The sequence below is a fragment of the Chiloscyllium plagiosum genome, unplaced genomic scaffold, assembly GCF_037043375.1.
Source record: "Chiloscyllium plagiosum isolate Xiang-an unplaced genomic scaffold, Cpla_swu_hap1 HiC_scaffold_24, whole genome shotgun sequence".
NCBI lineage: Eukaryota > Metazoa > Chordata > Chondrichthyes > Orectolobiformes > Hemiscylliidae > Chiloscyllium > Chiloscyllium plagiosum.
The window spans coordinates 45,308,955-45,333,043 of record NW_028270162.1 but is presented as its reverse complement, the minus strand read 5'-3'; the positions used below and the strand labels follow the sequence as shown (position 1 = coordinate 45,333,043).

Below are 24,089 nucleotides of genomic sequence, written 5' to 3'. Positions count from 1 at the left end.
TGAACACCAGCAAAAAGCAAAAGAAAGAGAGCCAATTTCTAGATCTGCCATCAGGAATGGTGTGCCACCATTAACATTCCACTATGTTAAGGGCAATGTATCAAGGCAAGCAAGAGTAGATTGGCATCTGAAGTCTCTCCTCTGAACCACAGATATTGAGACAGGCCATCAGTCTTACAAATCGATACTACATGTTCTCTGTGGTTTTAATGATGTTTGAACATTCAAGCTTAGACATCCACACAATTATGTAACCAATATTTGAGCAAATTCAGTTTCATGAAGAGTTCAGCCTGGAGTTCTGGTCAATATTTATCTCTCAATCAACGTTACATACAAAGGGTTAGCTGGCGATTATCATATTGCTGTTGTTGTGATCTGTGCTCAAAGTGCTGCTGTTTCCTGCAAATGTGACTTTCATTTGGAAGTGATTCATTGGCTATGAAGCAATTTAGGAAATCCAGTCATTACTAAAGATGCACATAAATGGAAGGCTTTCTCCTGTTCTTTCATAAAATGTAGCGATATACATAATTGCATGCCAATCTGCATATTCATTGGGCTCAAAATAGGCAACCACTCCAGGGGACCGGCTCTGCACTTCTGTATATAACAGAATACCAATCAATCGATGCAGTTAACTCAACAAGAAGTCTAAAGGCTCTGTTCTAATTTTGTTCCTGTCAGTGAACACTACCAGTTCTAGTACAGGTCCATCAAAGACTCATTGTTTGGAGAAAGTAGCCACCAAAGGGAAATTAGAAAGTACCCTGACATTTAATAAAAAGGAAGTTGGTGCTTTTTAAAATTGTTCCTCCAAATTCAATCTTTCATGAGATGGAAGTATTCTTGGCAAGGCCAATGCTTGTTGGCTTTCTCTAACTGTCCTTGAGGAGTTACAAGTTGACCATAGTATGGAGACACAGGCAGACCAAGAGACCAGATTTCCTTCCAGTAATGAACAAGATGGGTTATTATAACAATCAATAATAGGCTCATAGTCACTATTACTGAGAGCCTCTTCACTTTGATTAATTTACCTACAATCTACAAAATTACTACATGAATTAATTTTCATAGTATACCAGCTATCCCAACTTTCTTAGAAATAAACTGAGCTGGTTTATAAAACCAACCCGAAGATTTAACTTTTAACTGAAGGGAAACCTAAGTGGCTGATGAGCACATTTGAGAAGCTGAGGAAAGGAAATGGGTCCAGGTTGAGGCAAACCATTCATATAAAACATTCAAAGGGATTGAGCACTTGGGGCTCTGATTTAAAAGGCTAAGAAAAGCTTTAAAATGAGCTTCCTCAGGTTGGCTCTACAGCTCAATAAATAAACTTTGGAATAAGAGTTACACTATGTGCGACGATTGAAAGCTACACTGGCCTCACAAAGTTCTCAGAATTACAAGCAGAATGTATTGCCAACCTGTGTTCTGCAAATCTTCCAATTCAGCCAGCTGTAAGGGGTGTCTAAGCATGTACCAAGCAATACTGGTTGTAGGATTACCTCAAGGTTGTGAAGAAATCCCACAAGGCAGATGACCTGCCCTATCAGAGGTGTTCAATGCTGTACCACGCCTCCTTGCAATGTTAAATTTGTCTCACCAACTATGTATATGCTCTTTCACCTCCATGGCTGTTCTCTATAAATACTCACTATTGTGTTTTAATGTCAGCTGTACCACAGCCAAGGGAGGGGAGCAAAAGGAATGTGACTTCTCTGTTTTATGGCTCTCCTCCTGTCAGCATGGCAGTCACAAATATCGGTCCGAACTCGCATTGAAGAAGTCCCGTGCTTTTCTTTGAAATGGACAACGGGATCTTTTGACATTCGACTGAGAAGGTTAAACTGGCCCTTAGTTTAACTTCTCTCCCAGAAGATAAAACCTCCAACTGTGCAACACACTGTCCATCCTCGACACATGAATCAGACAGTGCTGTGGGTGAGTGAGTATTTGCTGTTCTGCTATCTGTTGCAAAATGGCTAAAGCATTATCCCTTGACAGAAAGAAAGACTTGCTCTTACATAGAATCATAGAATGGAATCATATATAGCATCTTCCATTGTGTCAAGACCACTTTCTGCACTGTACTGGAGAGTCAGCCTAGATTTTGAGCTGAAATCCTGGATTTGGACTTGCATTCACAATTTTCTGATGCAGCGGGAGACGTGCTACCAGCTGAGCCACGGCTGACAGTTAAAACACCAACAATTCAGCTTCTGAATTGCAGAGCCAGTCTACACCTCTCTCTATCCTCTGAGTTTGGAAACAAATAGCATCAACAGAACCAAACAATGTCTACATCATGTGAAGTCACAACAAGAAAGCCTCAGGAAAGCTTTTACTTGATAAAACTGTATTTTTCACAGATATTTGTACATTTTTGTTACAAAACTGTATAGTACTAAAATTTAAATCAGTTTTTGGTCAGAGAATATTTAATCTTTGTGTGCAATTATCATGTATTTACAGGTCCCATGTTAGTGATTTTCCAATGATTATTTCATAATGTCATACACTCTCCACATAAGACATGGCTTAAGATAAATATATTAGTAAATAAATATTCTGAGAACATATTTCCATAAATGAAATGTGCCACTATACATATACAGAATATAAACAGACAATTTCTAGCTTTTTAACACGTTAGAAAAAATGGTAATGGTGGAGACAATTCTTGACCATTTTATAATTCTTTACAAGAAATTTCAGACATATCTTTTAAGTGCTACAAATGTAAAATAGTGCCTCAAATACCCAACAAAATTGTTACTTTGCATGGATCATCAGGCAGTAAAGGCATTATCGTGTACATAAAACTCTACCTTGGTGCCTTTCAAAATGGATGTACAAAACATACACTGAATTGTTGCAGTGTCACTCTACATATCCCATGGCTTCCATGAGTGCCTGTTTTAGTCAATCTGCTTCTCTTGACACAGTACAGACAAGGACATTCAGTCTCATAGCCACAATCAGGCTGTTGCCTCCCTCCCCAACCCCTTCTCCCTCTCACTTTTCCCAACTCCTTCCCTCCCCCAGTTCCCATTCTTTCCTTCTTTCATTTCCTCCCCTCCACCCCATCCCCCGCCCCCCATTTCCCCATCATCTCTCCATTTTCTATTCCCACATTTCGTATTGCTGACTTACTAAGGCAACCATAACCCTGAGCGTGCGGAAGGCTCAAAAAAAAAATCCCTCAGTCTATGGATCAAAGTTTTTTTTTTCTTCCTGACGTTCCTTGACAACAGTAGTATTGTTGCCTTGCGACGAAGGGCAGCAGGGGTTTTAAATAACAGCAGAACGTTTGTCTTGGAATCACAAGGACACGAAGCTTGAGCTCAGTTGTGGGAAGATGCTTCAGATTTTGCGTGTTCATCCGCATTACCACTTCCATGTGTTTTGTCAAAGCTATAACAGTCGCACAGGGACTGAGTTTGGAGTCTTATTGACCGCTTCCCGTATCTCCGTACTTATATACACATATATTTATTTTAAAACATCAGATGTCCTGCTCAGTGGAACTGTCCTTTTGCAAAATTAGACATGGTCTGGATCCTAGATAAAAATAAAAAAACACACAATTACTGAGGAAGAATGCTTGAGCACACCCCAGACAAAATTAACGGTTTATTACATAAATTAATTCCTTCAGTTCTAAAGCTGAAATACTATAATTGTTATCTGTCATACAATGTAGCTTTTCAACAGCGAAAATATTCTGCAATTAAAATATGGCAAGGACATAATGCCAAAAGAGCAGTCTGGCATTGTATGTTCCATCCAGTGAATCTAGCTGATCCATATCTCTGCTGATCTTTGATGAAATGATGGCAGAAGTAGTCCACATGCAAGTCAACTTGGTGGGTTAGAGAGGAAAACACCAGCTCAAGGCTGCTTGGTAATCATCAGCCCTTGCTGAGAAGTATGTAACTCCTAGCCCCTCATATTCAAAGAACTTGCCGATAACGACTGCCGAGATTCACTCTTGAATGTTGAAAGAGAAGATTATTGGCACCAGCGCTACAATATTGCAGTGCAGTTGGGAAAGGGAGAGAGGGTGAACAAAATTGCAGAATAACAGATGTAACAAATGCTTCTACACAGTAAGATAAATGTGGAACAGTATGGTTCAAGTGTTGTTTATTTAAAGTCAAATGCACCATATTAATGAACTGCTGCTCTTCCCTGGCTCTATTCATAAATTAACATTTTTTTCTTGCTTAAATAAAATAAGTACACATTTAGTTTGACTAGCTCTCATCTTTCCAGACTGCTCAAGGGCAATCTTAGCCTCTGTTCTCAATTACAGACTGCAACCTTCAAAAGCACAGAGTTTACTAAATACTAATGTTTCACAAATGTGCTAAGCACTGCCACGCAAAATGGAGAGTATGAGAGCCCAGCATCCTGAAAGTACTTCTGACAATAGATTTGCAGTCTCTTCACAGAGGACACCCCCTGTTACCGACGTTTGAGTGTGATCAGCAGGTCACAAAGGGCCTCGCACTAACGCCTGCTGCAATATTTCAGCTAAAGCAGATAGTTTGGTTTTCAACTTAACTTTCCTGGCAGCTGCCCAAAAACAATAGACAAGTAAAGATAATGATGCAGCATTAAATGAAGTGCGTGCTAATGACGAAAGCCAAAGCCTCAGGATAACATGGCACGCTCCTAAAAGTATTATGGCAACTTCAAGGGCATCACAATGCACGTTTAGTGCAATTATATTCACGACAATGGATCTTGTACATTGCAACAAATCTCCTACAACTCTGCTTAAAAATTTGTATTTATAAAGCCCCCTGTACATCCCACAGCACAGCCAATTAATTACTTCTGAACTGTTTTCACTGTTGTCGTGAGAGCAAACCAGCAGCCATATGGCTGACAGACAGAAATAAGATAAATGTCCGGTACTTTTGTTTATTGTTACTAGTTTGAGAGAAATGTTGTCCAGGATACATTGGATGACTGTAATGTGTTATTTGGATACCACAATTTTGTATAGAGCCCTGGAGATGGAGAAGGTATAAGAGAAGCAAGTTTGAACTTGTTGAAATGTGAAGGGTTGAGGGTTACTGTTATGCTTTCAGTTTTCTGACTATCATCACAAAAGATTCAGTTCGTAACTTATGTTGGAAATGGCAATTTCTGAGAAATGATATTTGGTCCACACGGGCTTAGTGCTTTGATTCCTTAAAGGAGTGGGTACCATTTCAATAGATGAGAGAATACCAAAGGTAGATTTAAAACTACCTTCTCAGAATTGAAACTATTAGGGTGAGAGTATGTTTTGTTAAACAGGTTCAGAACCCTGTGCAGCCAACCTCCATAGCTGATACTCAGTACAAACAGCTTATCCACTTGTAACTGGACACAAATAATGCTGTACATAACCAAGGAATGACCCTTCTAATGACTTAGAGGGGAACTAACCACCTTAAACATAGCAAACAAGGTGGTGATCACTTGGCTCTGGAGATTTGCATTCACCATAGAACAGAAATGGGTAAACAAATCTCAAACTAGCTAAAGTCCCTATTTTAACTGAAATGATGTTCCCCCAAACCTCCGCAGTGGATCTGTCGGTAAGAGCAAGTGCACGATGGAACCAAGACATCCACATCCGGAAGGGCTTTGATAATGGTTGTATACTCCAATAGTTATTCTCAGCAAACACAGGCGTAAAGCTGCATTAATTGGTATGGAAAAGGAAACCATTTTGATTGTTTAGCCTGCTGTATAGCATGCATACATGCCTCTGGTTAAGTGCATGTTCGCACAGACCCTGATTTACTGTTTAAGGTCACACGTGAAAACTGACCAGTTGACAAGGCACCAAAGGGAAGCTGATATCCGTAGAATTAGCACAAAGCAAGAGACAACACTTTGGAAGAATGGGGACAAAAATGAAAGGCATGTCAGAATTGCTGGATGGCGAGAGAAAGTCTACAAGAGAAAGCAATTTCAGACCAGTTGGGGTTCAAGTGCATAGCTCCCCGAAAGTGGTCACTCAAGTAGATAGGGTGGTAAAGAAGGCGGATGTTGTGCTTGTCTTTATTGGTTGGGGAATTGAGTACAAAAGTCAGGATGTCATGTTGCAGCCTCAAAGACTTTGGTTCGGCTACATTTAAGAATATTGCATTAAATTCTGGTCACCATGTTACAGGAAGGATATGGAAGCTTTGGAGAGGGTGCAGAACAGGTTTACCAGGACGCTGCCTGGGTTAGAGGGTATAAGCTATAAGGAGAGGCTAGAAAAATTTGGGTTGTTTTCTCTGGAGCAGCGGAGGTTGAGGGGAGACTTGAAAGAAGTCTATAAAATTATGAGATGCATAGATAGGGTATACGGTCAAAATCTTTATCCCAGAGTTGAAATGTCCAATACTTGGGGGGTATGCACTCAAGGTGAGAGGGGAAAAGTTCAAAGAAGATGTGACGGGCAAGTTTTTTTTTACGCAGAGTGGTGGACGTCTGGAACACGCTGCTGGAGTGGTGGCAAACACGATATGGGTGCTTAAGAGACTGTTAGATAAGCACATCAATATGCAGGGAATGGAGGGATATGGACCGAGGGCAGACAGAGGGGATTAGTTTAATTTGGCGCCATGTTCGGCACAACATCATGGGCCGAAAGGCCAATTCCTGTGCTGGACTGTTCTGTGTTCAAGCTCTGGTTCATTAGTTCAGCTGAAAGGATTTTATTTCAATACTAATGGGCGACACGGTGGCTCAGTGGTTAGCACTGCTGCCTCACAGCACCAGGGTCCCAGGTTCAGTTTCAGCCTTGGGCAACTGTCTGTGTGGAGTTTGCACGTTCTCCCAGTGTCTGAGTGGGTTTCCTCCCACAGTCCAAAGGTGTGCAGGTGAGGTGAATTGGCCATGCTAAACTGCCTGTAGTGTCAGGTGTGTTAGTCAGAGGGAAATGGGACTGGGTAGGTTGCTCTTCAGAGGGTTGGTGTGGACTTGTTGGGCCGAAGGGCCTGTTTCCACACTGTAGGGAATCTAATCTAATTTTCTAAACCAATTTTGTCCCTCTCCCTTCCACTCAGCTATCACTGTTCACTATGGTGTGGCTGCATGTGAATTGATCATTTCTAGACCTTTCTGTTTCTATCTCAGACACGACCTCAAATTCACCTGGACAGTCTCGGACTCCTCCCTCCCCTTCCTAGACCTTTCTGTTTCTATCTCAGACACGACCTCAAATTCACCTGGACAGTCTCGGACTCCTCCCTCCCCTTCCTAGACCTTTCTGTTTCTATTTCAGACCGACCTCAAATTCACCTGGACAGTCTCGGACTCCTCCCTCCCCTTCCTAGACCTTTCTGTTTCTATCTCAGACGACCGAATCAACACGGACATCTACTACAAACCGACCGACTCCCACAGCTACCTGGACTACACCTCCTCCCATCCTGCCCCCTGTAAAAACGCCATCCCATTCTCCCAATTCCTTCGACTCCGCCGCATCTGCTCCCAGGAGGACCAGTTCAAAATACGCACAACACATACGGCCTCCTTCTTCAAGGACCGCAATTTCCCCCCCGACGTGATCGACGATGCCCTCCACCGCATCTCCTCCACTTCCCGCTCCTCCGCCCTTGAGCCCCGCCCCTCCAACCGCCACCAGGACAGAACCCCACTGGTCCTCACCTACCACCCCACCAATCTCCATGTACAGCGCATCATCCGCCGTCACTTCCGCCACCTCCAAACGGACCCCACCACCAAGGATATATTTCCCTCCCCTCCTCTATCAGCTTTCCGTAGAGACCACTCCCTCCGCGACTCCCTTGTCAGATCCATACCCCCCACCAACCCAACCTCCACTCCCGGCACCTTCCCTTGCAACCGCAGGAGGTGCAACACTTGCGCCCACACCTCCCCCCTCACTTCTCTCCAAGGCCCCAAAGGAAACCTCCATATCCGCCACAGATTCACCTGCACCTCCACCCACATTATCTACTGCATCCGCTGCAGCCGGTGTGGCCTCCTCTATATTGGGGAGACAGGCCGCCTACTTGCGGAGCGATTCAGAGAGCACCTCTGGGCCACCCGGACGAACCAACCCAATCACCCTGTAGCACAGCATTTCAACTCCCCCTCCCACTCCACCGAGGATATGCAGGTCATTGGACTCATCCACCGCCAAACCACAACAACGCGACGGTCGGAGGAGGAGCGTCTTATCTTCCGACTGGGAACCCTCCAACCACAGGGGATGAACTTGGACTTCACCAGTTTCTTCATCCCCCCTCCCCCCACCTTGTCTCAGCCGAATCCCTCCAGCCCGGCACCGCCTTCCTGACCTGCAGTCTTCTTCTTGACCTCTCCGCCTCCACCCTACTCCGACCTATCACCCTCACCTTGACCTCTTTCCACCTATCACATTTCCAACGCCCCTCCTCCAAGTCCCTCCTCCCTACCTTTTATCTTCTCCTGCTGAACACTCTCTGCTCATTCCTGAAGAAGGGCATGTGCCCGAAACGTCGAATCTTCTGTTCCCTAGATGCTGCCTGACCTGCTGTGCTGTTCCAGCAATAAAGTTTCAGCTTTGATCTCCAGCGTCTGCAGACCTCACTTTCTCCTGTGAATTGATCATACACTGCTGCTTCTGCATTTATTGTCTGACAGCAAAGGGGACTGTCAGATCTTTATTCAGTTTTAGGGGTTTCAAAGTTGAACTTGATCCTTGACCCAAGAGCTCCTGCAGAAGCCTTGGTTGAAGCAGTGAAGAACAGGGAACCCAGAAGCACTGTTTGTGCCCTATGACGAACTTGGCAGATAATCTGCAGCCTTTAACCAGACCAGATCTTGAACTTGTTGTAGCTTTTAACATGACTCACTGGATAAAATCAATGCACCATCATAAAAGATTAGCAGGTCAGACATAACTTGTTTTTCTCCATTGGTAACTGTTGGATCTTCAGTTTATGTTTTGAAAGTATGCAGTGAAAAAGGCTATTGACCCATCAAAACAAATTCCAGCCTGGATCCATGTATATTCATTCTACCACAGATCATTCCCCACAACTTCTTGTGGTCACCCTTTAATACTGAACAAACAAATTCTTTCTTTGACCCCTCCTGAAGAAATCTGAAGAGCACTGCTTATATTTCTGTTAAAATTTGCTCTCTTACTCAATCCCCTTTAGTCAGTACTCATGGATTGTAATTATGTGGAAGTCCTAGAATTGCTCACTGTTGACTTTCAATGGTCTTGAGTACCTGTTCAGAATATATTTCCCAACTATAGACTTCCTTAGATCAGGATCATTCCAAACATATCCAGGTTATGGTACTGGCCTAGTGACCGGGAGAATGAGAGGTCAAATAAAAAAAATGTGCAATTGTCTCCAATACATCATGTCAACTGTGGGCATGAGACTTAATGGATAAGTCTGAAAACTCAACTCCGTTTTTAAGTGATGCTAAATCTACTTTACCTCATTAAGTAAGTGTAAAGTCACCATAGTCCCGCTCTCTCAGAAAGAGATGACAGGTGATGAGTTTAACCTAAAGGCCACTACACCTCAGGTGAGGGGAGAGAACCCTTTACCCTCAGCCAAAGCAGGAATTGAACCCATGCTGCTTGTATCACTCTACATTGCAAACCAGCTGTCCAGCCAATTGAGCTAACCAACCCCTTGCATTACTATGTAAATGGCAATAGATTCAGTGTAACTAAGACTGGACAATCAACACAGCTTAACCAGTCTTCCAAATTCCAGGAACAAATAAGGGAAAGAAAATCATTAACTTTGAATAAATGAAAGGTATTAATTAAATATACATGTCAAATACATGCTGCAGTTGAAACATACAATCATGGTTTTATATTGCAGCTTTGGTGCTAACCAACAGAATGTGTTGAAAATAAGGACATTTTAGGTTCTATTGATGTTAGGCTTCAGGATCATCTTATCAGCTTAAAAGGCAACATCGTTTCAGCTCTCAAGTTCTCTTTCACATTCTGCCAAGCCTTAAATCTAACCCTGGTTGCTGAGTAGGTTCACAGAAAGTGTACTATAGATCTGCTTTATACCAAGGGTCCTAATGTGTCTAGACAGCAGTAAATTAAAAAGTGAAGTGTATTGTGGGTTTCAAGTTGTTTTTTATGAGGACTTAAAAATAGCAGGTGCTGGAATCTTAAGAGATGCTGCACATATTCTCGGTTAATTCACTGATATTATTCTAGCTGCTGTTACTCTTTGAACTGGTTTTTATGCTGCTTGAGGCCAAAGGAAACCTTCTGGTTTAAATGTTGCAGAGCATTTTTGCAGCCAATACATTGCTTTTGAAGTGTAGTCACTTAACATAGGGAACATATAAACTTGCTTCAAACTGTATTTCATGAAGAACTTGGTAGGCACAGAGTAATATTTGATGCAGTAAATCAATCTTATCTGCTTTGCTAATTTTAACAGCATAATTGTCTGTGTAATTCATTGGTTTCCATTGATGCGACTCCATTGGATGGTGCACTCAAGGTCTGGAGGATGATTCCCTTCACCTGTACTTTGAGTCACACCACCCTTTGGTCACCAGGCGAGCCTAGACACTTTCATCATGAAGAGTCGAGGTTTGAAGAACATCCCCATAAAATAAGTTGTGCAATAAGCCACTTGGGGAAAGATTAAGAACTGGAATTTCCACTTGGATAACCTCCCTCAAATGCCTACTGTCAGAAACAATTTTCTCAAACTAAAATTCAATCTCGCCCCCACCCCTGTCTTCATGATTTGATCCCATTCACACTATCAGTTGGGGACTCTCAAGTGGGTTCTTAAATAATAAGCTTCCTCATTTCAGGCATTGGCTGGGATTGGGTGCTCATTGTTTAGGGAGTTGAAGAGTATCAGTTTTCCTGTTGGCTATCTCTGTGGGCCTTGGTAGAAATTCTAGGTGTCATCGCTTTGTGGTACAGCAGCCTGGCACCATTCGCTCTCCTGGATCACACCTGAAGAATATTCAGTTCAATGAAGAACTCAACTGCTGTCAGCTCGTGTGAAACCATTACACCATAAAGATTTAATTTGAATTCTGTTGCGTGTTTCACAAAGATATCCTATTCACAGGGTTATGAAGAATAATTTCAAAAATTAACTAATAAAGCTCCCAATTTTAACACTTTACGTCGAAAACTGGAGTAGGAGTAAGCTCTTTGAGTCTGATCTGCCATTCAGTGTGATCATGGCTGATCATAAACTCCAGGAACCCGTTTCCACTTTCTCCCCATAACCTTTGATCTCTTTAACCCCAAGAACTATATTGAACTCCTTCTTGAAAACATTCAATGCTCTGGCCTCAATTGCCTTCTGTGGAAGTGAATTCCACAAGCTCACTATTCCCTGGATGAAGACCCTTCTCTTCATAGCATTCCTCAATAGCTTAACCTGCATCAGTAAACTGTGACCCCCTGGTTCTGGATTCCCTGGTCAGAGGGTAAACACAGGAAGGATGTTCCCAGTTTAGTTTCTACAAAATCCCCCCTCTCATTCTTATAATATATTCCTAACCGATTCAGTCTCTCTTCATGTGTCAGTCCAGCCATCCCAGGAATCGGTCTGTATAATCATTGTTGGATCCCTTCCACAGTCAGACATCCTTCCTCAGATAAGGAGACCAAAGCTTTCCCACAGAAAGGCGAGTGGAAACTTGGCCCAGGGTATGCGAGGAGCACCACCTCCTCTAACCACCACCCCCCAACCCAATCTCTGCCTTCTGCTGTGTCCTGATCTTCCTGTTAGGGAATCTGATCTGGTTCAAGTGGGAGTCGGACTGAATTTAAGGAAAGGAGGTCTAGTCGTTAGGCTCAGCTCTACGTGGCCTGATTCTTCCAAAATTCACCAGGATCATGACCCTCCTCAGGATCAGTGCGGACTCCTGCACTCCTTTTAAAACTAGGGCCAGTGAACCACAATGACACTTTTGGCTGGTGTTCTGGCTGGACTCCCTGTTTTGGAAACATTCAGGTTTAAGAGGCAAAAGCACTTAGAAATGTTAACTCTCAGCTTGAAGCAGAGCAGGCTGAGAATGATTGATGTACAGTCTTTGATAAAGAATATCACCTCCCTCACAGTGCTTTATCTTTTTTTTACAGGAAAATGTCATAACAACACCATTTCTCATTTTTAAAAATACTGAGCTTGGTAGGCAGGATAAGGGAGGTCACTGACATGGAAATGAGCATAAGGTTCACAGTGTGCAAGGGGCAATACAGGATCTTTCCAAGCCACACGCCAATATATCTTCACCAGTCACACGCTATTGCTATGCTGATTCTCCATTTCTTGCCCAGTTGATGTGCAAGAACTAAGCTTCTGAATTATTGGATAATTTTGAGAGATGGAATGCTAAGGAAATTAGGTTAACACCGATTATTTTGTGTGTAGAAGACAGACAAAGTGAGTAATTTTTTTTCAATTGTATTGGTCAGATTCAAACCAAGGTGGCAACACTGAAAGGATGGTGATCTCGATTAAAAGAGCACTCAACCCATTCAATCGCTTTGTTCAGAAATACAATTGTAGATCTATTCACCACTTTCCTCCTCTATTACCCATATTCTTGTAACAACCAACTGCTTCCTCAATGATTCCACAGCATTTGCCTCCTCTAGTCCATCATAAAGTCTACTCGTGCATTTATCACTGTTTAAAGAATGACTTCTTGACAAACGTTTCACCATACCCTGTAGTCACAATATCCTACCCTACCACATCACACCAACCTTTCAATACTTTGTTGTTGCTATATGGGTGACACTGGAAAGGGGCTTTTTTTTTGCACATCCCTCTACGAGGCTCTTGAGAGTCAACCACAGAAGGGTTGAACTGAAAGGAGGGGCAGCAACTTCACTTCCCCAAGGACTTTAGTGAATGAGGTAAGTTTCAATGACAATCCAGCCGCCTTTCATCACCATTTCCCAATGTTAAGCCATAAAAGGCCAGATTTGCAGAATTACATTTCAAAAGATGAGCTCTAAAAGCTTCAGTCTAGTATAAATACTTCCCACCGTTTGGCAATGCAGAAGAAAATGTAATGCCATGAAACGAGGATGTCTGCAAGTTCGAGGCAAGTGTCAAATGATTGCACACTACAAGCTCACACCTGTCCATCTCCGAGGATCCAAGTAGACAGTGGCTCCTAAGCTCATTGCATTGTAACAGAATCTGACAATCCTCAGTTAGTGAATCTCAGTCAATCAATTGTACCTCTAGATCTAAGATGGAAATGTGATCTTCAATTCCAAATCCTAAATGTGATACATGGATTAGGTGAGCATCTTGTGGGACAGTGGATCTACCTCTGGATTCTAGCCCTACCTGCCTTGGAAGTGTGCCATAACAGGTTGATTAAATTAATTACAAGAATTTGGCTAGTGCAGGGTTAAGTTCAGCACCAATGCTCTTGGCAGTGGACAAACCTGACAACTGAGGCCTGAAGAATGATCCTTTAGGCAAAGCAACACAGTTCCCGTTTATTATTACCATCAAGAAAACACATCAGAGCCCTCACAGGTGGGGAGAGGTGAGAGGAAAATGGAACATTTAATGCAAAGCTTCCCCTTTTCCCAAAGATTGAAGTGGATGGACAACACACAGATGCAAGCTGAAGATTGATTGTGACCTTGCAGTTTTCCTGTGATGTTCTGGACAGTGCTACCAAGTATCATGACTCCAAAGAGCTTGTTTAACCACTTAATGTCACAATTGGGCTGCTTAACAATTTAGGAAAGTAGCAAAGTTGTCTCATGGCATTGGTAAGCTAAAATAGGCCCCTGAATGCTGCAATTACCTCAAAATCAGCTCTGAATATTAACCCAATATAGTGAGAGATTGAGCAGTCATGTAGCTTTTTGCAACTTGAGTTTAGACAACGTAGATAAATGTTACTCTTGGAAACGTCATGCCCCCCCCCCCAAGTTTGAAATAATTAAAATGGAACAGAACAGGGTTGCCTCATTTTGACGCCACCACATCTCATGCAACCCAATCCTCTCGACTGGGCAAAAAGAAGAAAAGGGAAAGTTAAAATTTGTGGTCAACACGGATTACCATCAGAGATTTGGGAAGGAAGATGCATATATTTCAAAGAATATATGGCGTATAAACAGGCTGTTCAGCCCTCATGGTATATTCCAGCATTAGTGCTCAACTTGAACCTTTGCCCATTTTCCCTCATCATATTCTGTCAATGTAACCCTTGATTCCTTCTCCCACTTGTGCTTATAGGTCTCCCCCTTGAATGCCTTTCCAGTTTGTTAGTGAGTTCACTGTTTCATTATCATCTGGGTAAAAGTGTTCCTTCTGAATTTCCTATACAGATTCTTGGTGACTACCGTACATCAATAAACTCTTGTTTTGCTCTTCCCTACAACCGGAAACATTTCCTCCGTACCAAGTCCATTTAAAACCTTCCATGATTTTATGAAACCTCTACTAACTCACCCCTGCAGTCTCTTATCATTTTCCGACAGGAATGACAACCTGCATTTTCATCCTCGAAACAGGGAGTGTGAGTCGGGAAAATTCCCAGCTTTGCCGACCCGTAACAAAGCCTGAAAAGGTGGGGCTCTCTTTGTGGGTGGTTGAGAGTAACACGGTGTTGTTGGCAAATGCAGGTCATGGTTGGGTCAGCCGACCCTGGAGTACATTTCAGGGCAGCCATGCTGTTGGGTGCTCAGGTAGGGCGTTTAAAAGGCACACAAAGGTGCTTTGGAATTGCACCTCAGTTATAATGAAAAAAGGCCGCTAAGCCCCTCACACTTCAGACTCACCATACCATCTTGTGCCCTTCTATCCACTCTCCGTGGCTTCTTATAGTCTGCCACATCTAGCTCTATCCCTAAACAACTCCCAGGGAACTTCAGGCACCCCATACCCTAAGCTATGTCACTTCCTTGCCCATTCAGCCACCATACATTGGATAGAACCAATGCTCCATATACTGACAACAGGATGCAATACAATAATTATGAGTCATTTATTCACCTATCACTTTCCATTTCTTTAAAACAAAATCCCATTGCTACGGGTAGGCAAATAAAACTGTTAATTATCCAGACCCTTTAAAGTAGTAACAACAGAAACTGCAAGCAGTTGAGCACATTGTGAAATTGACAAAAGGGATCATGGAGCCAGAGCTTTCCTTGGGGCTTAGCTGTTTCAAGCAGTCTAATCACTTGGCTCTCTGACAATAACGCATTATGGGATGTGGGAGTGGGATACTTAGAATGGGGGCACACAAACATCTGAAAAGATTCCCTCACCCACACTAAGGTTCTGATGACAGTTCTGGTGTGCCGTGAGCTTTGACTCTTTCAAAAGATGGCCTGACTCATCTGCAGGGGATTGGATTCTATCCATTCCAGCATGGAGCTGAGCCAGGTTGGGACACAGGATGAAGGCCTGTAATCCAAACCAGTCTGCACCCTTAAGAAACATTCCAAAACTCATGAGCCCTAGGAATAAACCCCCATGCCTCATATCTGTAACCTTTCTGATAGGTAGGTTGTGGAGTGGGAGGGAAGGAGTGGTGGTGGTCTCAAATCAACTGTGAACCTGCACTCACAGACTTGCTTCCAACGTTTTAACTGTTAATATAAATTATCCGCGCTCCCCCGGTGAGCACTTACACTTGCTCCATAAACATTTGATTCCTGCATCTCGGATTAAGCTCCTTGGAATAGTAAAAATGCCTGAATTCAGTGCGAATTTCAAATAGCCCCATTGAGTTCAGGTTTCTCGTCAGTGTGATTCAACCCTCCAACCTCCCATTAGACAAGGAGGAATTTCTCCAGCCAGAGGGAGGTGAATCTGCGGAACTCATTGTCACAGCAGCCAATCATTGAGTGTATTGAAGACATTTGGAGATAGTGCAGACTGCTGTTGCTGGAAAGTCAGAGCCGATAAAGTGTGGAGGTGGAAGTCAGGCAGCTTCTGAGGAGCAGGAGAGTCAATGTTTCAGATCAGAGGGTCCTGACCTGAAATATCATCTCCCCAGCTCCTCTGATGCCGATTGACCTGCTGTGCTTTTTCCAGCCCCACACCTTATTGACAGTGTATTTAAGACAGAGATAGAGAAGTTCTTGGTTAGTCAGGGGATCAAGGGTTTCAGGGAGAGGTAGGAGAATGGCAGACCAGACGGCCTAATTTTGCTCCTATATCTTATGGTCTTATACCCCAATGGTAACACTATGGTCTGCTGGAAAATGGACGCTGGATTTCCAGATGCAGGTATCCTGACATTTTGAAAGGATTCTGGGGTCAGCCTGAGTCGGTGGAGGTTCAGCCCCACGCCCCTGGGCATCGCCACCCATCGGTTTAATCACTGTTTCAAAATACTCAGCTTAAGCATTGTTTAAAATGAAGAAGCAAGCACACATTTAAAACAGAGATGAGCAAACTCTCTTTTCTCTCAGGAGTCCAAACTCTCTTTGGAATTCCCTTCCTCAAAAGGCACTGGTTTCAGAATCTTTAAATATTTTTAAGGCAGAGGTAATTAGATTCTTGGTTACAAAGGGGATTATTGAAGGTCGAGTACAACCTCTGTTATCTGAACATCAATTATCCAAATTTTGGATTATCCAAACAAGATCTCAAGGTCCCGATGCTTGGGTAAACTGTGTTATCCGAACATTTTTTACCCGAACAAAACACTCCCCGTCCATGTCATTTAGATAAACGAGGTTGCCCTATATACAAGAATGCAGAGTTGGAGTAAAAATCGGATTAGCCAAGATCTTATTGAATGGGAGAGCAGGCTCAAAGGGCTGAGTGCCTTAGCCTTGCGTTTGTTGGATTCCAAGGCTTACCTGCTGAATGACCTCTCATGGTAGACTCGTGCAGCCCGGAGCAAATGTTCTGAAAGGCGGCCTCTTGGTCAGGCAGGCCTGTGAGAGGGGGCAGGCTGGCTCTCCGTGTTCTCTCCGGCTCCAAGGGCGCAGCCCCCGGCCTGCAGAGCTTGGTGGCCTCGCAATCCTGAGACGTGGCTGTGTCGCCGTCTGTGTCCTCGGGGATTATGGGAATGCGCTGGCTCAGCTCGCAGAGGCCGGGGAGGTTGGCGGAGATGGAGGAGGAGGAGGCTGGGTAGTAGTCGTGCGGCGACTCGTCAGCCAGGGTGTACTGCACACTGACTGCATAGTCCTCGGCAAAATGGCCGCCACGTCGCGCCCGTTTCTCCTCATAGAAACAACAGGGCAGGCCCTCGTAATTGCCCGCCTCGGTCCGGCACGAGGGGCCCGTGTGGGGAACACTGTACAAACTCTGTGACGCAGCCCGAGAATCCGCGCTCGTCCCACACTCGTCACAGCGCCGCCCGCTCAGCAGTGAGAAGCAGTGACCCTCTCCTCGCCAGTCCTCGGCCCCCTTGCAGTCTAGAGGATTGGTTTCGCCGAAACAACGAGCACAGGCCTGCTGAGAGGCGGCTGCCCCAGCCACCTCCGGCCCACACCAGCTCTGCGTACTGTCCACAGTAGACCCAGAGGAGCAGTCGGGCCTACCTTCTGAGGTAGAAGCGTTCGAATCCCTGTACTCCAGTGAGGAATGGCTGCTGTAGTTCATGTCCATGCTGCAGTTTGACAGCTGGTCTCCCGGCGATGGGGCCTGGAGCAGCCTGCCTTCGCCACCGGGTGACGGGCAGCTGTAGGCCGGCAGCTCATCCTCCTGAGGGCCCGGGGTCAAGGGGCGCCCTCCCCTGCCTGAAGCCGAGTCCAGGGCCCGGCAGGGGCTGCGGCTACGATAGACGTAGGGGTCGTAGTCGCTGCTCAGGGAGCTGCGGAAGGTTGAACAGCTGCCGTAGACGCCCTGGTTGCTGACCTCGGTGCAGTCCAACATGGAGTCACTGGAGGAACAGTGGCACTGCCTCGAGCTACTACTACTACTGCTACTGCTGTCACTGCCGGGGCAGTCTGCCAGGTAACCGCTGCAGACTGATCGGTGACCGTGGTAGCAGCTGAAGCTTGAGGTGCTGCCTCCGTCCAGCTGGGAGGATGGTGGAATGTGAACCACAGTGGGATACAGCATGCTCCCACTGGACTGAAATGCACGGGAGGCCCCCTTGTGATTAACAATCCCCGCCTGAGATTCTGTCTGGGGATAGCTGAGTCCTTGAATGTAGTAATGTTGATACATGGTTTCATATTGGGAAAAGCAAGCTGCCCTCGAGTAGCTCCGCCCACTAAATTTTGGCCTCCTGAGGCCGTGGGCCTGAGGATAGGCCCGATGTTCCAAGTTACAATGATGAGTGCTCAGGCTGTGGACGGGCGGGTAACTCCTGACATAGGAGCTTGACTGTGCTGCGGGGTATAGGCCCTGGTCACTGTGCTGGTCCACTGTTAGCACAGTGACAGGATTTCCACGTGGGTCCATGCTGGTCCTGGTGGGGTACGTGGTCAGCTGGCTGGTCCTGTGAACACGCCCAGGGTAGTGGACAGGAAGCACCACTCGCTGCCTGCTGCGGCCTTGGCTCTCAGCTTCCATGCAAATGGGGCCATTGCTTTCCTTCTTTCGCTCTGTGGAGAGAAAGTGGCAGTGGTAAGCAATGTTTCATACTGTTACAGATTTCAGTGTCAAAGCTGCATCCTGTTAACATCGACTGAGCATATGGCTACTTCTTATCAGTTGTATCCTGGTTTTCTTTTTGTTTTCTCATTGATTTACAGGATAAGGGCATCATTTAGCCCATTTCTAATTGCCAGAGGGCAGTTAAGAGTCAACCACATTGGTCTGGAGTCACAGATAGGCCAGACCAGGTAGGAATGGCAATTTGCCTCTCTAAAGGACATTACTGAACCAGATATATGTTTTCCGATAATTGACAAGGATTCATGGTCATCATTAGTCTCTTAATTCCAGACTGTTTTTTAATTGAATTCAAATTCCACAATCTGCCTTGTTGGGATTTGAACCCAGGTTCCCAGAACATTACCTAAGTTTCTGGATTAATAGTCCAGTGATAATACCACTAGATCATTACCTCCTCCTTTATATTGCCCTTAGGTCTCAATAGCATGTTGCTATTGTACGTAAAACTGTCCTAGTCCTACTGGACTACAGGGCTGCGTTCTCATTTGAAAGAGGTGATTGGTAGTGGCTTAGCCTCCTCAGGTGAGGGGCAGGTTTGAGAAGGTGGGAATTGAACCCACGCTGTGCTGAAAGGCAGCCATCCAGCTAACTGAGCTGACCAATCTCTTCCCGGTTACAATTCAGTATCTTAAAATCTTAATTTTGAGATGTGGTGAGGGACAAGTGGTTTCTGGACTCAAGACTTCTGCTGGTCTTGAAGCACGAAACTGTAGAGTGATGGGGTCACTTTCACTCCTCTCTGTCTATGTGTCAGTGGCAGCACATTTAGAATGCTGACCACCCCCACTCCATGCTGGCCCATTTCCAAGCCCAACAATGCCACTGATCGACCCCCTGGAACTCATTCAGGTTGGCGTGCAATGTTGAGGGAATGCTGCACCATTGTTTCTCAGCATAGACATTAAACAAAGATCAAATATCCTGGCCAACAGTTCCCCTTGAACCAGTACTAACTAGAACAAGTTGGTTGCCTCACTGAATCTGTTGCACCTTTGTATGACCTGATCATTTTAAAATGCTACAATACTGACAAGAAAATCAGATAGGAGGAAACCCAGGGGCTAATTCACTCTGGGTGCACTACTATCCAAAATACATTGCACTCGAGTGTCTTATGATTAGTGGCATGCTCAGTGCTTGACTATAAGCTTGGGTAGCCCAGCATTCATTTGTACTAATCCTGTGACCAGAACTCTATCTTCTGGGCTTCCACTAAATGTCTGCTCTGATCTCTTCGAAAGCAGGGCTAATAAAACACTTGGTGAGAGGAGACCAGTTGAGCTGCTTTCATTGACAGTAAACTACACAGTTATAATGAACTTCAGTGGATCTGAATCACCTCAATTTGTCCTCCAGTGACAATAAGAAATAGCCACCACACTGTGCTTCCCCCATGAGGGTGAGTCACCTTAACTAACTAAAGCAAAGTAACTTTCAACCACTTTATTCTACTCTCCAATCTCCTTCTGAAGCCAGCCAAAGTTTGCCGGGGTAATGTTCTGCACTGAAACCGCCCCTCGCAACCTCCGCCAGAGTCCCAGTTTGGCAGCCAGGCCACGTCTCGTGTTTTCATATATCTCCAGTTAATGATCTGTAATGAACAGAAACTTTCCTACACAACGGGCCAGAGATATGAATTGACTGCTGAGAGAAGCTAATGAATTGGTTCTTGGGCAGCAGACCAGTAGCATCATAAGAATAAAAAAACCACGCCAATAGGCTTCAATCCAAAAGCTCTCCATTTCAAATGTGCCCTTTTCCCAAAATCCTTCTCTGGAAAATGGTCTAAAATTCCAGAATAAAATACATGAATATAGATGGATGAGGAACAAAGACTGGGTTATTTTATGTTTATTGGTGACATTTGTCGCTGACTGAACCTTTTTTGTGGGAATCCTGGAGAGATATCAACTGGCCAGTTCAGGACTGTGCAAATTTCCCTTTTCTCATTCCAACCAACTTAAATATTTTGGTTACTTATGTGTCAAGTGCATTGTAGGAGAATGGAAAGCTTCGCAATCAGTGTCAGTAAAGGATGAGGGATTCCGTTCAGACCCGTGAATGTTCCCCACCCAGTGTGAACTAATCACAACCTCATATGTCCAGCTGAATAAAGAGAGACATGCCATACTTGCTGAATCATCAAGTTATTAGGCTGCCTTGTCAGTTTATGCCCTCTCGAAATTAGATAACATTTATTTAAACGGTGTCTTTTATCAGGAATTAGTATTTTTGAAGTGACTGTGGTGAGCCAATAGCACCGTAACAATGTAATTGCTGGTGATCCTGTTTAGTGTGTGCAAAGACGACTGCGGCTGATGCATTTCCAATCCCAGCATTCAGACACCACGGCTCCGTTAACTCTATCTTAAGGGTCACAAGTTACACTCAGACTGTGATATGCCTGTTCCCTGCCTTCAATGGGAGTTCCTGATGACCCCGTAGGGAGTGGAACATCCAACCAGCCCAAACAAAGTCATGCATGTCTCTTCTAGCCTGGGAGTGCACTCAGCCATTAGAACCCCACCCAGATCCTTGGGAGCTGTTTTCCTGAACAGATCAGATGCACCAGTCTATAAACGGCCTCTGGCTCAATTCTGCATCCCCAGAGGTGGGGCACTGGACAGGGACACAAAGCACGCTCCAAGTACCCCCAGCCCCATACCAAATCTGCCTCTCAAAGTCACATCCTCTACACTGGCTGCACCCTTCGTATTTCAAATGTCTGTCAGATCACCAAGCCCAAAATGGATTCCATAGACCCGTGGATGTTCCCCACCCAGCATGAACTAATCCAACCCCAAAATGGATTCCAGGACCAGAGCAAGATGTAGTGATTGTAAGGAGATCATTCCGCTGGACCTCATAGAATATGAATTCCCGGATTAACGGCGCCAATCTGCTCCAATCAGGGAGCCCTGGCTGACTGATATAAAGGGTGAATGTCAGAGATACTGACACTTTGGCATCTGACTCTGAATGAGGCAGTGCAAAGATGTGCAGGTCAGGTGAAATGGTCATTCTAAATTGCCCAGAATCAGAGGGAAATGGGTCTGGGTGGGTTACTCTTCGGAGGGTCGGTGTGGACTTGTTGGACTGAAGGGCCTGTTTCCACGCTGAGAGAATCTAATCTAATGTCAAGGGCTGTTCACATGTAAATATAGGGAAACTTGGTGATGGATACCAGCCTATGTGGAGCTATGTCACAAGAGATTCTTATTAGACACGTTGCTCCACTGTTACCCAACCCCCACCACCTGGCAGGTCCTTGCCCTCTTTATTTTCTCAAATTCAAAACTCAACAGCTAAAATAGGTAAGAGTGCCATCGCCTGACCAGCAGGAAAAAGGCTAGGAGGCTCTCCTGGGCTTGGTGAGGGTGGACTTACCGATGATGTTGTGCCTGCAGTGCGGACATGTATGATGCTGGAGGAGCCAGGGGTCCACACATTTCTTGTGAAAACGGTGTGTGCATGGAATGACTCGCAGCTCCTGTCAACAAGAGGGTCAGCGCTTAGAAAAGGGGCTGCAACATTTTCAAGCAGAAGATCCCGAATGTGCTAAAAGAATGTAGCAAAGCTATTCAAAAATGCAGTGAGTTAAATAAAGAATATTACTGTATTATAAGCATTTAAGTTAGCTCATTGAGCTGGAAGGTTTGTTTTCAAATCTTCTCAAAACTCACTAATATTGTATTATCCACTGTAAAATACCAGAGACAGCAAATCACCATTCATTCATTGAAAGAAAAACCATGTTTGACTAACAGGGTTGGGAGCTATTACCCATTCACTGATAAAACTGTTCACAGAATTTAAGCAACATAAATGGAAATTAAAAAGTACTTCTAATCACCTGTACAGGACATTACAAAGTACTTGCGTTGAAGTACAAATGGACAGAGCTTTTTGCCTTCTCTACAAACTGAGAACAAAAAAGGTCAGCACTAAATGCTGCTTGTGGAAGGAATCTCTAGGATGAAGTCCAATTATATTTCAAGAGAAAGAAATGGAATCGATAGGTCAGAGTACCTCTTCAAGAAAAGAGTACATTTGAATCACATCCTGGTTAACTTCAGTCCCCCTGCTCAGGCAAAAGAAAGGCAGGTAACAAACACTTGTGCCTTGCCCTTACCATCCCTTTCCCACACTGAGAAGATACCACAGGCACCACTTCACTCTGAGTTCAATAACTGACAAGATTCTTGGATGGCCAACTTTCTCGGTCACAGATCATACTCTATATTCAAATACTCTTATAGCTGCACATCCATATTGACTGACCTCGTCTCAATGTCTTCCCATCTCACTTTGTTTCCTCTTTATTTAACTCTCAAAACTGCCATCTGGTGTACAGGCTTCAAACTTCATTTTTGTTTTGCTGGCTTCAAGTGAATGCATTTCCCTTTGCTTCACATCTCAGGAAGAAAATGGCCGAAGGCCCTCACCTGGTTTGCTTTTCATTTCTACAATGCACATGATTCATCTTACTCTGTTCTCCCCTACACAGTGTTCCCTCTTCTCCTGCAGCCCTGTCACACAGACACTACTGGCTAATCCCAGCACTGACATTCTGATCCAAGATGGAAAACTTCTCTCACTGGCTGCACTGACTTGTACACAAATGTTGTAATTGTAGAGAGAATATTGATTCTCAAATTATATTGCTTGCAAAAAGCATGGTACACAGTCCCAAATACGACATTAACAATCCATCCATAACCATAATGCAATATTGCCTTTGTTCCATGGGACACTCACTGGCAAATTAGGCAGTAGACATAGTCCAACACAATTGAAAGTGAAGCCTGATTCACATGAATTAAGTCTTTTCTATTATTAAAGAGAACAGTTAAGGCTCTCTAACGTTCTAGAATTTTCTGGCAGATCAATGAAAATTGGGGATTTACTATTTCTGATCAAAATGAAAAGTCCGCACAAAATTTTATTTCCGTAAAACTTTGATGCTAACTGAGTCGATTGTGGTTCTGAAAAATTCGAAATAATCACATTGTTTTGTAAACGCTGTCAATCAAACTGAAGCCAGCTTCCAAATAAAAGAAACATTATCCACCTCCCCATCGACGTATCTCTCCAAGCAGATAGCGCAGTCTGATGTGGAACTGCTACTGAGTGTGTCTGAAGCAGCACAGCTGCCTTCTCTCGGAGCTTTGCTCTTGGATTTGAATTTTCTTGTCTCCATCTTCTCCAGGGCTTGTACTGCCATTCTATTCATTGAGCTCTGCAGCAGGACAGAAAACTCCTAAGTAACTCACTCCAGCCAAACTTTGGTTACAGACATCTTTATTATGAGAAACAGAAAACATAACAAAATTCCTCAAAGCCTTAATCTTCTAATGCTCCTACAGACTCTAAAACACCAAGCTCTAACCATTACCACTTCAATGTTATTTTTTTAAAAGTGTTCTTTGATGGAATGTGGCATTATCAACAAGGCGAGCAATTGATGCCCATCCCTCATTG

The 24,089-nt window shown here is 44.2% G+C and overlaps 1 protein-coding gene across 2 annotated transcripts in view; it reads right to left on the bottom strand.

Annotated features, from left to right (window-relative positions):
• Positions 1 to 3,126: 3,126 nt before the first annotated feature.
• znrf3 (zinc and ring finger 3) overlaps positions 3,127 to 24,089 on the bottom strand; it is a 250,490-nt gene continuing 229,527 nt past the window's right edge. For both annotated transcript variants that reach the window (XM_043715903.2, XM_043715904.2), the window contains exons 6-9: positions 23,680 to 23,847; positions 21,996 to 22,098; positions 16,838 to 18,535; positions 3,127 to 3,570 (exon numbers count right to left, since the gene is read on the bottom strand). In XM_043715903.2, the coding sequence (XP_043571838.2) occupies positions 3,515 to 3,570; positions 16,838 to 18,535; positions 21,996 to 22,098; positions 23,680 to 23,847 (2,025 nt within the window). In that variant the 3' untranslated portion in view covers positions 3,127 to 3,514. The remainder of the gene's footprint in view (positions 3,571 to 16,837; positions 18,536 to 21,995; positions 22,099 to 23,679; positions 23,848 to 24,089) is intronic.